We start from the raw sequence: 13,123 nt of genomic DNA, 5'->3' as shown, positions 1-13,123 counted from the left end.
GAATCACTGCTAAAATATCATTGGATATAAATTTTTGATACCAAAAAGACACAATCGGAAATCGAGTAATGCAATTTAGCATTTTAATATTTTTTTTTAATTTTGTCTTTATGAATAACAAAAAATCGTTTCTAAAACTGAAATGTGATGATCCATATAATGCTATTTGGCTAGAAACGAAAGCAAAAGGACATATTTATTTCAATAAATATTATTTAAAAATATAAATAGTTGACATAATATTTTCAAAGCAAACATTTGAAAATTCTGAAATTCAAAAAAAAATTATTCAATTATTATATGTAAAGTGAAAGAACAATCAGTGCAACTCTTCCGGTGCATGATTTGTAGAATAAAATACACCAAATTTACTATCACTAAATAGATTCATTGCAAAAGCTGATCAGTGGTCATTTCAGGATTGATTTCTTTTGCATATGTGAAATTCATTTCAATTTTTGGGAAGAGACACAATAAATCATTTTAGAGGCAAGAAAGGTCAATAATAACTTAGGACAGTAAATGAAATTATAAGCAACACAATAGACATAAAGACAGGGGGACACAAAGGTCACTCAGCAACAGTTAATCCACTAATGGCTATAGAATAGCCGTAACGAGATTAGCGGAGGAGGAAGGTAATGGCATGATAAAAGGTAGAATGCCGACGAAGTTTTGATCCATGAAAAAAGCTAGGAAGAGCTGACTATATCATCCACACCAGCCGGTTGGGAGGTTAATATACAGCAAAAAAAAACAAAAAAAAACCTGCTACTATATCTTTTAATTCTTTCATTTAAACCTTTAAATCTATAAAATAATTTTGAAACATTGAAAGATTCAACTTAAGGTTATCTCAATGCTACTTAAGTAGCATTCAAAATGTTATTGCTTCTTTTCTTCATTTACTCATATAACTGTGTAACTCATTTGGCACCCTCCCTGTGATGCACCTGTTCATGGTGGAGGGGATCTTTCAGTGATGGTACTAGTCCTTTTCATTCTTCCTCTTTTTCTTTACTTTTCTTCTTGTATTCTTTGCTTTATTCTCTGAGTCTTTTTTACTATATTTCCTTCCAGACCACCATCACTGTGATCCAACACGCTCTGCTATCATGTTTGCCATGTGGTGTGACCTGTGGACATCTAGAAAGGGGGGAGGAGGATCCTGGTAATCTTGCACTACTTTGGCCTCTGCTTCAGCAAGGCTGGCAGCCCTGGATTACCTGGCCCTGATCAGTCAGCTAGTGGGCTTGCCTGCAAGTGTTAACGGTGTTACAGTGTCTCTCATCCCATGGTCTGCAGTCAGGATCCAAGATTTGCTGACTGATAATCACTTACAGTCAGTCTGTCCTCCCCATCATCAACTGCTCTCAATCTCTCCATGAAGTCACATTCACAAGATTGAAAGATCTTTATGAACTGCTCATGAAGTATCTCCACCACACATTCTGCAACAGCTGTCTTTATACCATTTCCTCCAATCAGTGTCATCCTTCCATAATCATTCTTTTTTTTGCTGGCTACATATCGAAAGAACTCCCTAGGATTCTTTTTGGCTTCATTAGCTAACTGCTGTTCATACCTCTCTTTATCTACTCTCACCAACCAAGTCACCCTCCTTGCTTGGTGTTTGTAGACCTCATGAAATTGGTTACTTCCACTTCTCTTATGCTGCCTCCCCAATGCCCTTTTTCTCTGTATCGCATGCTTAATCTCTTTATTCGTCCATCTCACACCTACCTTATTTTTGTAAAACCAGGTTTAAAATAGCTTGGTATCTTTAACATTTATTATACCCAAGGTAAAATACTTTCTACTATGTCTGATGGTTTATCTTTAAGTGATATCTTTGCATAATTTTTTATGGCAAAGATATTTTTGGGTTCTCATTGAATGGAAGCATTTTTGGAGTTGTCTTTGGAGTAAGACCATATGTCATGCGATTGATGTGCTCAACAGAGAAGCACTCACAATCATAAAGTTCAGGTATGGTGAAATTATCAAATGGTGGAATAGATATGAGTTTAAGTTGCTGTTGACATTTTCTTAATTGTTACCTTCTCAGCATATAAGGATCTCAGATTAGGTGTGATGGTGGCTAACTTTCTTTTTGCATCCTGATGTGATATATTTTATTCTGTTTTAATTTTTTTATATTTCTTTTTCATTTTTCCACTTCTAACGTGGATGAGAATAAGCTGGATGATCTCCCTGACAGTTCATACATTTAACTTTTTTTGCAGAGCAAGATTTGTTATCATGCTCTTTACTACCATATCAGACACAGGCAGTAGAGCCATGACAGGAAGTTTGGGCATGCCCATATTTCTAACATTTAAAGCATCTTAGTGGATTAGGGATGTGTGCTCTAACAGGACACCTGCTTTTACGGATATTGGAGGCTTAGGTGTATCAAAAGTAAGGATGACGTTCCTGTTTGGAACCAGGTGACCATTCCTACATACCAGAATGCACCACACATGCCTGTCACTCCCTGATCTTTAAGCTCTGAACATATCTCCTCATCAGCAACATCAAAGAGATCCCATTCTGATATGATATTTCCACAATGATATCACAGAACGTAACTTTTTAACAGTTTTTAACCTGCCTTGGCATATTTTTTTAATACGAGTCTTGCACTTGGTCAAGTTCCTAAAGAGTGGAAGGAGGGCAAGATTGTGCCACTTCATAAAGGAGGTGATCGAACTCAAGCATCAAACTATAGGCCTATATCTGTGTCAGGTGTTGTGGTTAAGATGTTGGAGAAGCTTGTGAGAACTAGGATCCAGAGTTGGGTTGACAACAATGGTATAATCTTTGGACAGATTTGCTAAAGGGATGTCATGTTTTAGTAATCTACTTACTTATTACAATAAAGTGACAGTTTCCTTGGACAGAGGAGAACGATACACAGTAATATACTTGGATTTCGCAAAGCCTTTTGATAGAGTACCTCATGATAAGTTGACAGTGAAACTAGAGCAGATGGGGTTGGATATTAGATTAGAGACTGGCTATCTGATAGGTATCAACAAGTTGTGCATGTATGGAGGTGTGATATACAGGAAAAGGAAAGTCACTAGTGGAGTGCCTCAGGGGTCTGTTTTAGGGCCATTACTATTTAACTTGTATATTAATCATATTGGCGAAGATTTGGATGGAGATATTCAGTTTTTTGCAGATGATGCAAAGTTGGGACAAACCATAAAGAGTAGTGAAGATGTTGTGGCCTTGCAAGAAGACTTGAATAAATTGAGTGATTGGGCAAGCAAATGGGGATGTGAGTTCAATGTTGCAAAATGTAAGCTTTTAAAATTTGGAAAACAAAGATGGGATGCAGAATTTATGCTTGGTGAGAATATATTGTTGGAGGTAGAGGAAATAAGAGATCTGGGGGTGATAGTGGATAAGGATCTAAAATTTAGGGTACACATCGCCAAAATTGTGAAAACAACACAAAGGCTTCCTTAGAATGATGCGAAGGACACTGACATGTAGAAATAGGGAGATTCTTGTTCCATTGTATAAGGCTTTGATTAGGCCACACATGGACTATTGTGCCCAGATTTGGTCACTGGGTTTTCAGAAGGATGAAGAGATGTTGGAAAGGGTCCAAAGGCGACTGGCTAAGGTAGTTTCTGACCTCTGGAATGTGGAGTATGAGGAAAGATTGAGAAGATATAATATTGCAGAGTCTGGTGGAGATAAGGAAGAGGAGAGATATGATAGAGACCTACAAGTTGGTAAGGGGTTGTTATAAGATCAATGGTGGAGAAGTTCTACAGAGAATAGTGGGAGATCAGGGGAGAACCAGAGGTCATCCCTGGAAACTGTATAAAGAGGGTGCGAGTAGGAGTGAGAGGCAGGTTTTTTTCGTGCAGAGTTGTGAATGATTGGAATGCCTTGCCTGAGAGTGTGGTGTCTGCAAGGAGTTTGAGTGTGTTTAAGACACGGTATGATGAGATGTGTGTGTGTGCGATAAAAGGACCTCCCATATGAGTGTTTGACTCCATGAGGTCTTGTTTAATAATAATAATAATAATTATGATGAGTGTCACTGTTGAAAATATGAAAAGAATTACAGAGGAATAAAGTTGATGTCCCACATAATGAAAATCCTAGAAAGGGTTCTTGAGGGAAGACTGAAGAAGGAGGTGGAGATTGCAAAGGAGCAATTTGGCTTCATGCCTGGTCGATCAGCTACAGATGCTATCTTTGGGGTACGACAGATGATGGAAAAGTTTGGAGAGAAGCAATGGGCACTACATCTGGTATTTATTGATCTGCAGAAGCGTATGATAGAGTGCCAAGGCAAGAAGTCTGGAGGTGTCTGAGGGAGAAGAAGGTACCGGAGAAATATGTCAGGTTGGTGCAGGAGATGTACAGAAATGTGAAGACAAGTGTTCGAACCTGCCTGGGAGTGACAAAGTTTTCCAGTGACAGTTGGCTTGCATCAAGGGTCTGCATTAAGTCCATTCCTGTTTAATATTGTGATGGTGGTGGTGACGCGGAGGAAGTGAGAGAAGATGTGCCTTGGATTATGTTGTATGCAGATGACATCGTGCTGTGTGCAGAATCAAGAGAAGAAGTGGCAGCAAACTGGAAAGGTTGAGGAAAGTACTGGAAGATAGAGAGGTATGAGACTGAGCAGAAGTAAGACCGAGTATTATTGTTGCAAAGTGGATGGCAGCCAGGAGATAGATCTGGAGCTGGAAGGAAATGTCATCAGGAAGGTCAGTGACTTTAGATACTTAGGCTCAACAATGAAAGAGGATGGTGAGGCTGAGAAGGAAGTGGGATGCAGGATACAAGCAGGATGGAGGAACTGCAGAGAGAGAGAGAGAGATGGCTGGAGTGCTATGTGATAAGAGGATGCCAATCAATCTAAAAGGAAATTTACAGGACAGCAGTAAGACCAACTATGACGTATGCTTTGGAAACTGTGGCCCTGAGGAAAATAACATCAGCAGGATGGAGGTAGCGGAGATGAGAATGCTTAGGTGGATGTGCGGCGTGACCAGAAAGGTTCATCTGAGAAATGACTATGTGAGGGAAACAGTGCAAGTTACAAACTTAGGAGCGAAGATACAGGAAGCAAGGTTGAGATGGTTTTGTCATGTGATGAGGAGGGAGTAAGAGCATGTGGGAAAAAAGATCATGCAAATGGATGTGCAGGGGAAGAGGAAGCATGGATGGCCAAAGAAGAGATGGTGGAGGAAAACTTGAGGATGAAGAACTTGGATGTGGCTACAGCCCAAGACAGGAAGTTGTGGAGGAGACTCACCACAAACAGCGACCCTACTTAAGTGGGAAAAGCTGCAGAAGAAGAAGATTATTGGTGCGTGTTTGTGGTGAACTATTTTTTTGTAAATCTTATTTTATTTTGTTAAAATAACATATAATTATTTATTTATTATAGATACAAGGCTGAATTATGACGAGTGTCACTGTTGAAAATATGAAAAGAATTATATTTTTTCAATTATCGTTACACGAAACAAATGCACTGTGATCTAACGCGATATTCGTTTGCGCTTGTCATTGCTATTGATACAAAACTTTTATTATTGGTGTTTGTTCGTGGTGAGGATGAAATATTTTTAATATGTAAATTTATTTATTAATAAATTCGTTACTGATTAGGAAAAAAAAGTTTTTTTTTTATTTTATTTTTTTTTTTATATGCAGCACCCCCACTTAAAATTTTAAACAGCCACCACTGGATTGATATAACAATAGCTTTAAACTTATTGGAAATAATATCACAGAAATTCTCATTAATTCCACAAAACTACTGACAAAGAAGCCCTAGACACATCTTTTTATGTTTACCCTGCTACTGTAGTACAATGTCATCTACCAGCTACATATCTTGTCATATGTGCTGGGGTTGTGTGGTATACTTGGAAATCAGTATATAGTGCAATCATTTCATTTACTTAACCTGTAAATAATTTGCACATTCTTGAAACTACTGTCATTTTTATTGGTGGGATGCCCTAAATATAAAGTAACTGACATTGGTACTATAATGTCTAGTAAACTGAGCACAGAGAAAATCTAGTCACATTTTCTGAAATATGTGATCAGTTTGTTCTGTGATCTCTCCTGTTAGATGAAGGTTGTATTGAATGTGTGATCATGTATGCAATTCCAAAAGAATATTATGTAGTACCAGCACTCAACATAGAGATTTCTGACACCTCCATTCACACTTGTTGTCTGTATGCTCATTTTAGTACCCAGGTAAAAGAAATTAGTACTATAGCTTCCATCAACTGGAAAGGATAATAGAAAAAAATCTGACCATAATAGTCATGTCTTCTGTACACTAGTTTCTGATACTAATGGTTAGTTTTAGTCAAGTTTTCTGTAACTTGTGTATTGACATGGAGCATGGTATTGCAAAAATAGTGTGTTGTGTCAGAAGAGATGAAACTATGCTAAAATAAAATCTTTTTGTATTATCAAAATATTGTGCATAATATTGCTATATAACTGAAGATAGTACTGCAATCTGCACTGCCAGGAGCAGGGCTGTACTTAAACTTTTCCCGAGGTGCTGGAGTGTTGTGGAGCCTCCCTTTATTGTTTGGGGCCCTTAAATTGGCCATAATGTTTTGGGGGCCCCAGCTAGAGCCTCATGCACCTGTGTATAGGTATGGCCCTGATCAGGAGCCTATGCATGCAGATGATATGAAATAGTGGATATTGAACTATTATCTGGGTGCACTTGTTTTGAAACCAGTACTCAAGCATATGAATGTTTGTGACTGAATATCTTTAAGTGGCAGGTGAATTTTGTTGCTTGGTGTGAGATGACCATACTGATTATTGTTATTCTTATTGCATGACACCTCCATGGAGTTCAATGGCTCATCATGGAAGACTATGTTATACCATGCTATCTACATCCAGTATTACACTATCCGCTGTAATACCGCATAATATAATCCATCTTCTTCACTATGCCATCAAGTTCCTGTATAGTGTAATTGGAAGAACAGCAGGACATTGGGTCCTTCAATTGGAAAAGACCTGAATTCAATTTCTGTTGTGACGAAAGGAATCTTTATATGAGTTTATTCAATTGAAGGTGTTAGCTGATTTCATAGGAGGAAGCAGGATTTTTTCTCCTAGAAACTCTAGTTTTTCATCCTGCATGCAGGTAAATCAGCTCTGGGAACACACAGCTTACAGATAAAAAAAATCCTGTTGCTGACGGTGTTGGATGGTAGATGTCATTATATGTTGTTAAAAATTAAGCAGTGGAAACAGTGATTGGTATAAAATAGAGTGCCCTCCTAAAATGAATTCTTGTCATGTAAAGCTATTACTACTACTAATAATAATGATAATAATAAGTAACTCATAAAATTTTTGTCTATTAATTGCATATGTTCTGGTCAATTTGCTTGTTTTGACGGTTTTGACGGAGGAAACAGAGTTTCTGGGAGAACTACTCCCTCCTTCTGCAACTTCCATATGAAATTGGATAAATTACCTTCAATTAATAAAGCCCATATAAAGATTCCTCTTATCATGACAAGAATCACACTCCAGATCTTTTCCAATCAGAAAAGACCAGAGTTTGATTGTTGAAGGCCTGAAGTGACTTGAAAAAGTATATTTAATCTTCAGAGTAGTTTTATTGTATAGCTCTTAGCTCAGATATGCAACCTCTGAAGAGGTTAAACTCATTGGTTCTATAATGTGCTGTTTCCATAAAGAACAAAAACTGCTGCCTGACATGCGTACGTGCTTGTATGCATGTTTGCACGTGCCCACCCACACACACACACATTTGTAGATAAGTAGAGAACAATGTGTATACCTTTCCTTAGAAAGTCATTTTGTAATTATTATTATTATACATGTACTTACATGGAGTCAAAAGCCTCATTGCGGGAGACCCACACTAGCCATTATTCACACAATACCTATCACACCTCATCTTAAACTTGTTGACTGTGGGATACTCACAGCTACCTCTAGCAATCCATTTCATTCATTCACCAATCTCAAAGTAAGAAATCTAGTCTGTACTCCCTCACTAAACCATACTCTTGCACAGCTTCTCTTGTTCTCTTCCTACTTGTCATTTGAAAATTTTCTTTTGTGGCAATCTTATAGAATTTCTTTAGTAACATAAGTTTCTCTCCTGTTCCCTCTCGTCTCCCTCATAACCGAACTCTGCAGCCTACACATCTTCAGTCTATTCACATAGGGAGAATTCCACAGACCAGTCACCAGCTTGGTCACTCATCTCTGAATCCTGTTTAATACCTCCTGATTTCCAAGAAATTCTGGTGATGACCAAATCTGTGCATTTGGTCATCACCAGAATTGTCATCACTGGCATCCAAAACCAATAATCAAGATGCAAGCAAATCATAGTCTTATAAAGAGGGATAATAACCTCTTCATCTTTAATTATCAATGTATTCTTCAACATCCAAGCAATCCTTTGAGCTCTTTTGGCAACTTTTGCAATATATCTCCTGAACTTCAAATCTTTGTCCACCATCACTCCCAGATTCCTAGCTTTGTTATTTTCTGCAATCCAGTACCATCAATGTGATATAAAATATGTAATCTTTTCATCCTAAATTGGGATAAAAAGATCTTGTCTAGTTGGCCTTTCCAGATAGCCTCAAATGAACCATTCTCCTCAGATCTAAAATCCTCTTTAACTTCTATCTTTATTGGGTGAAGTTCTTCAGTATCATTAGTAATACCCCTATTCACTCTATCTTCTCTGAAAAATATTTGTCCTATCCCTGTAACTACATTATTCTCTGTGAACCAGGTCTCAGTGGTGTTGATAATTTTTGGCAAAGTTAAGTTGATCAATACCAAAAACTTCTCTCCTTTATTACTGATACTTCTACATAAATGCACTTGCATTTCAACAGCCCACAATTATCCTTTCATAATGTCATTAGTAACCCATTTAGATTCAAAACCTGAAACTGTATCCAGCTATTCGCAATCATTTCTGCACTCACACTCATTTGTCTCAGTGGTAGCTAGACATATACTTGATTGCATTCTTCTAATATCTATAGATTTAAGATTTTGCACTTCCAACTCTCACTGAACAACACTGTCTCTAAACATGTACCTCCAAAATTCGATTAAAATGCAGTCCACCAGCCACATACAAGTCCTTTTGTCCATCAAATTCACTCCATACATCTATAAACTGAACATTGTTGCTCCTGCACAATCTTGTCATTGATTCATAAGCAATCATGTCCTTGTCATTTCTGTCCTATCATGCTGAGGCAACAGGCTTGCAATCTTTACTTTCTCACTCTTCATTTGCACCTCTTTCAACAGCTCTTTCATGTCCTCTCTTATTGCATAATTCTGACCTTTCAAATCATTTGTGCTTACAAAACAATCAACTCTTTCACTACTCCTTTCTGCTGCAAATGAACAGCTTTGCTAACATCCTTGATCTTTGCACCTGGGAAACATGCTTTTATCACTTTCTCATTAAGTACACCTCTTATCATTGAATCTCCATACCATACCTTACTCCTAGTTTCTCGCACTTTTATACCTTTCCCATTCACTTCTTTCATTCTCCCTTCTGCTGTACCATACACCAATCGTTTCTTCAGTTGCTCAAGCTCATGTCTTGTGGTGTGAAGTACTGCATGTAAGCATGCTATTTCTCTCCTCACTATCACCTCATCATTCACATTACTTTCAGCCACTTCTTTCTCATTCATATTTTGTACACTATCATTCACTTCCACTACATTCTCTACAAAGCTTTCAATATTCTACCTTACATCATTAATATGAGTTACTTCGTTCTTATGCTTTTGACTCTTATTTCTTGCACTGGCATATGAAATATTTTTGATATTTCTCTCTCTCCTTCTCTCTTCCCCCCCCCCCCACCTCTGTCACTTTTGTATCACATACCATTCACCCTGGTCAAGGAATACATGAATGCATGCATTGCACCTTTATATAAAATTAATTGAATATCCAAGTCTTGGCTGCCATTTTCTTTGTATGCGTTCTGTGTAGCATTTTTAAACAATATCACATAATAATCACAATTAAAGAAATGCATAGAACTACAGTCATCAAAAAAAAAAAAAAAAACCCACCACCAATAATGATTGATGATATAGTGAATATTTACTAGAACTAAAAACTTATATGAACAGTTAGCACAACTGTCAGTTCAAAGGATGACCATATTACTGATTTTGTTTCTTCTCTTTTTTTTGAGGAAGGGGGGGGGGGTTGAGGATATTATATTATAAATTAAAGACAAAACTTTATGACAAAGATGTTAATACTATTATTAGCTATAGTATTAATTTCATTAGCATGATCAAAAAGAATTACAGTGATGCAAATAAGTAAAACAATGTCACTAATATTTATTTTCCCCTTTATTTAACAGCAGATTAGCTTAACATGGCTAAAAGAATGTTTGACACTGTTACCCATTCTGTGCTATATGGAAAATTTAGATTTTCTCCTCCCAGTGCTCTTATTAAAGAGATAATTTCATATTTGAAAGAAAAGGTTTGTTGATTTTTTTTTAGACATCATTATGTTGCAGTCTAAAATAATTTTCTTATATTATGTATTTTAATATAATGATTACCAACCTCAGAATTTAAATAGTTATAAACTCTCAAGACAGTAAAAGTTATAAAGAACATGTATCTCTTTATACACTGGCATCCAGAACCTAAGGATGAACACTATTTCTGAATATTACAAATGTGAATTCAGATGAATCAGCTTGTGTCACTTTGTCTAACTGATGATTTCAGGTAGAAAGCTGGTGCAGATTCGAATTGTCGAAATGCATGCAAAGGGTCACATGGTAGCACTCAACAGGATAAAAGGCAAAAGCCTTCACTAAGCGAATTGTGTTTGAAGGAAGCTCTTTTTTTTTTTTTTCTTGAAGGAATAAAATTGCAAACTTAGATGTCCTGTAATGTCTCAAAGACATCATCTAGATCAGAGATTCTCAACCTTTGGTACGCGTACACGTACGTGAGCCACTGCCTTACTGGTACATCTAATATCTTGAATTAAATATAGTGGTATGCCACTGGAAAAGATTGAGAACCCCTGATCTCTATGATTTCAAACCACTGGAATGTGTTTCAGATGTTTACTAAGAGGTTGCCTTCACTTTATCATGGAGCATGAAGACAGATTTTTAGTTATAACAGCATAATAGGTATGCTGATATCTCAACATAGTGACTCTTTTGCCACAGAACAACCTTAACCCACCAGTTCACAGTCTCATGTCCTTTGGCACTAGAAGGGTGCCAACTGAGAGGACCTCCATTACTTCTATTTCTCCTTTCCACAGATGACCTATTGCTTCAGTTCTTCTGATCCAAACATGTGCTTAGACTGAATCACAGAAATGAAGCTTTTTTCTCACAGGAATGAAGGCTTTCATCCCTTATTCCACTCCAAATTCTCAGTCACTATCCAAGCTTTCATTCTCCAGTTATGGTCTCCAGTCATTCTGTAAAAGAAAAAAATTTCTTGACAATGAATGACTGAAGACCATAACTCCAGCTGCCTATGCTGTAGCTTGCTTGCAATAATTGCAAAAGAATCATCACCTAGTCCAAGCCAGAATTTGAAAGGGCCAAATGTTGCAAACTCACCTCCTGCCAAAATGGCAGTCATTCCTTCTGGTTCCTTGCCAGGGCCATTGCGTGCAACTTCTACTCAATGTTCTATTACCTCACTTAAAGACAAAGCCAACTTATTGGCATCACTCTTCTCTTCCACTTCTGCATTGATGACTTGGCAAAGTTCCCTCTACTCCAGAAAGAATGGCTCCCTTCATGTCTCCCATAGTCTTGTGACGACAAAGAGATCTGAATAACTGGAACACAAACAAGGTGTCTGGCCACAATGGTATCCCACCTGTTATGTTAAAAAAATGTGCCCCAGAACTAACACCTATTCTGTATCATCTCTTCAATCTATCCTATTCATTTATCATCTACCCAATCCAGCCCATCCCAAAGAAAGGGGATAAAAGTCAACCAATGAACTACCGTCCAATTGCTCCCACTTTTATTCTCTCTAAAATTATGAAGCTGGTCATCAACAATCAACTCTTGAACCACCCAGAGACATACCAACTAATTAGTGATCAGCATATGGATTCTGTCACTCACAATGTACAGCTGACTTTCTGGCTTTTGCCACCCACCTCTAGACTCAGGCCATGAAGAAACTCATCTCCATCCTCACTCTGCAACTGGATTTGGCAACGTTTTCATTGGTTGCTCACTGTGTGTCATGGTGGACGGCTGTCTCTGCTCAGATTTCCCCACGAAACGCAGAAGTACCTTAGGGTTCTGTTCTTTCATCAACTCTTATATTTTGTATATAAATGATCTGCTCTCACAGACTTTAAGTCCTATCCATAGCTTTGTTGATAAGCACACTCCATTCCTCCTTTTCATTCAATAAACTTTGTAATGCTCAAGTATTAAAATCCTCAAGCTCTACCATGACCAGATACTTGAACTCAGATCTCACCTTTTAAACTTCAGTGCCACCAAAACTCAGTTATGTCTGATCTCTTGCAAGAAAGAGGTTACATTCCTCATCCTTACATTCAGTAATACTGAGATATCCAAACATGATCAGATTTCTCTTCTAGGGCTGACCAGCACCTCCGATCTTTTCTGGAACAACTACATTTCAATTCTATTTCTGCAGCTGCCAAAACACTCGGTGTACTTTTTTGTACAAGACACTACTTTACACCTTCACATCTGCTAACTCTATACAAAGCCCAAAGCCACCACCCAGCCATGGAATATTGCTCCCATGATGACAGCACACTCCATTCCTCCTTTTCATTCAACAAACCTTATAGTGCTCATAAAAGTTAGCCAATGAACTACCATCCAACTGCTCTCACTTCTGTTCTCTCTAAAATTATGGAGCAGGTCATCAACATCCAACTCTTGAACCACCTAGAGACATACCAACTAATCAGTGGTATGTCTCTAGGTGGTTCAAGAGTTGGATGCACCAGCATATGGATTCTGTCACTTACAATCTACAGCTGATTTTCTTGTTTGCACCAC

At 37.7% G+C, this 13,123-nt stretch overlaps 1 protein-coding gene across 2 annotated transcripts in view; it reads left to right on the top strand.

Annotated features, from left to right (window-relative positions):
- LOC150098049 (putative methyltransferase DDB_G0268948) overlaps positions 1–13,123 on the top strand; it is a 116,344-nt gene that overhangs the window by 36,570 nt on the left and 66,651 nt on the right. For both annotated transcript variants that reach the window (XM_090406369.1, XM_090406371.1), the window contains exon 2: positions 10,439–10,563. In XM_090406369.1, the coding sequence (XP_090262495.1) occupies positions 10,453–10,563 (111 nt within the window). In that variant the 5' untranslated portion in view covers positions 10,439–10,452. The remainder of the gene's footprint in view (positions 1–10,438; positions 10,564–13,123) is intronic.

The sequence above is a fragment of the Typopeltis vanoorti genome, chromosome 16 (genome assembly GCF_054136105.1).
Source record: "Typopeltis vanoorti isolate ZY-2024b chromosome 16, IOZ_Tvanoo_1.0, whole genome shotgun sequence".
NCBI classification, from domain to species: domain Eukaryota; kingdom Metazoa; phylum Arthropoda; class Arachnida; order Uropygi; family Thelyphonidae; genus Typopeltis; species Typopeltis vanoorti.
Note: the sequence above shows the minus strand (reverse complement) of the source record. Positions and strands in the feature narration are given on the sequence as shown.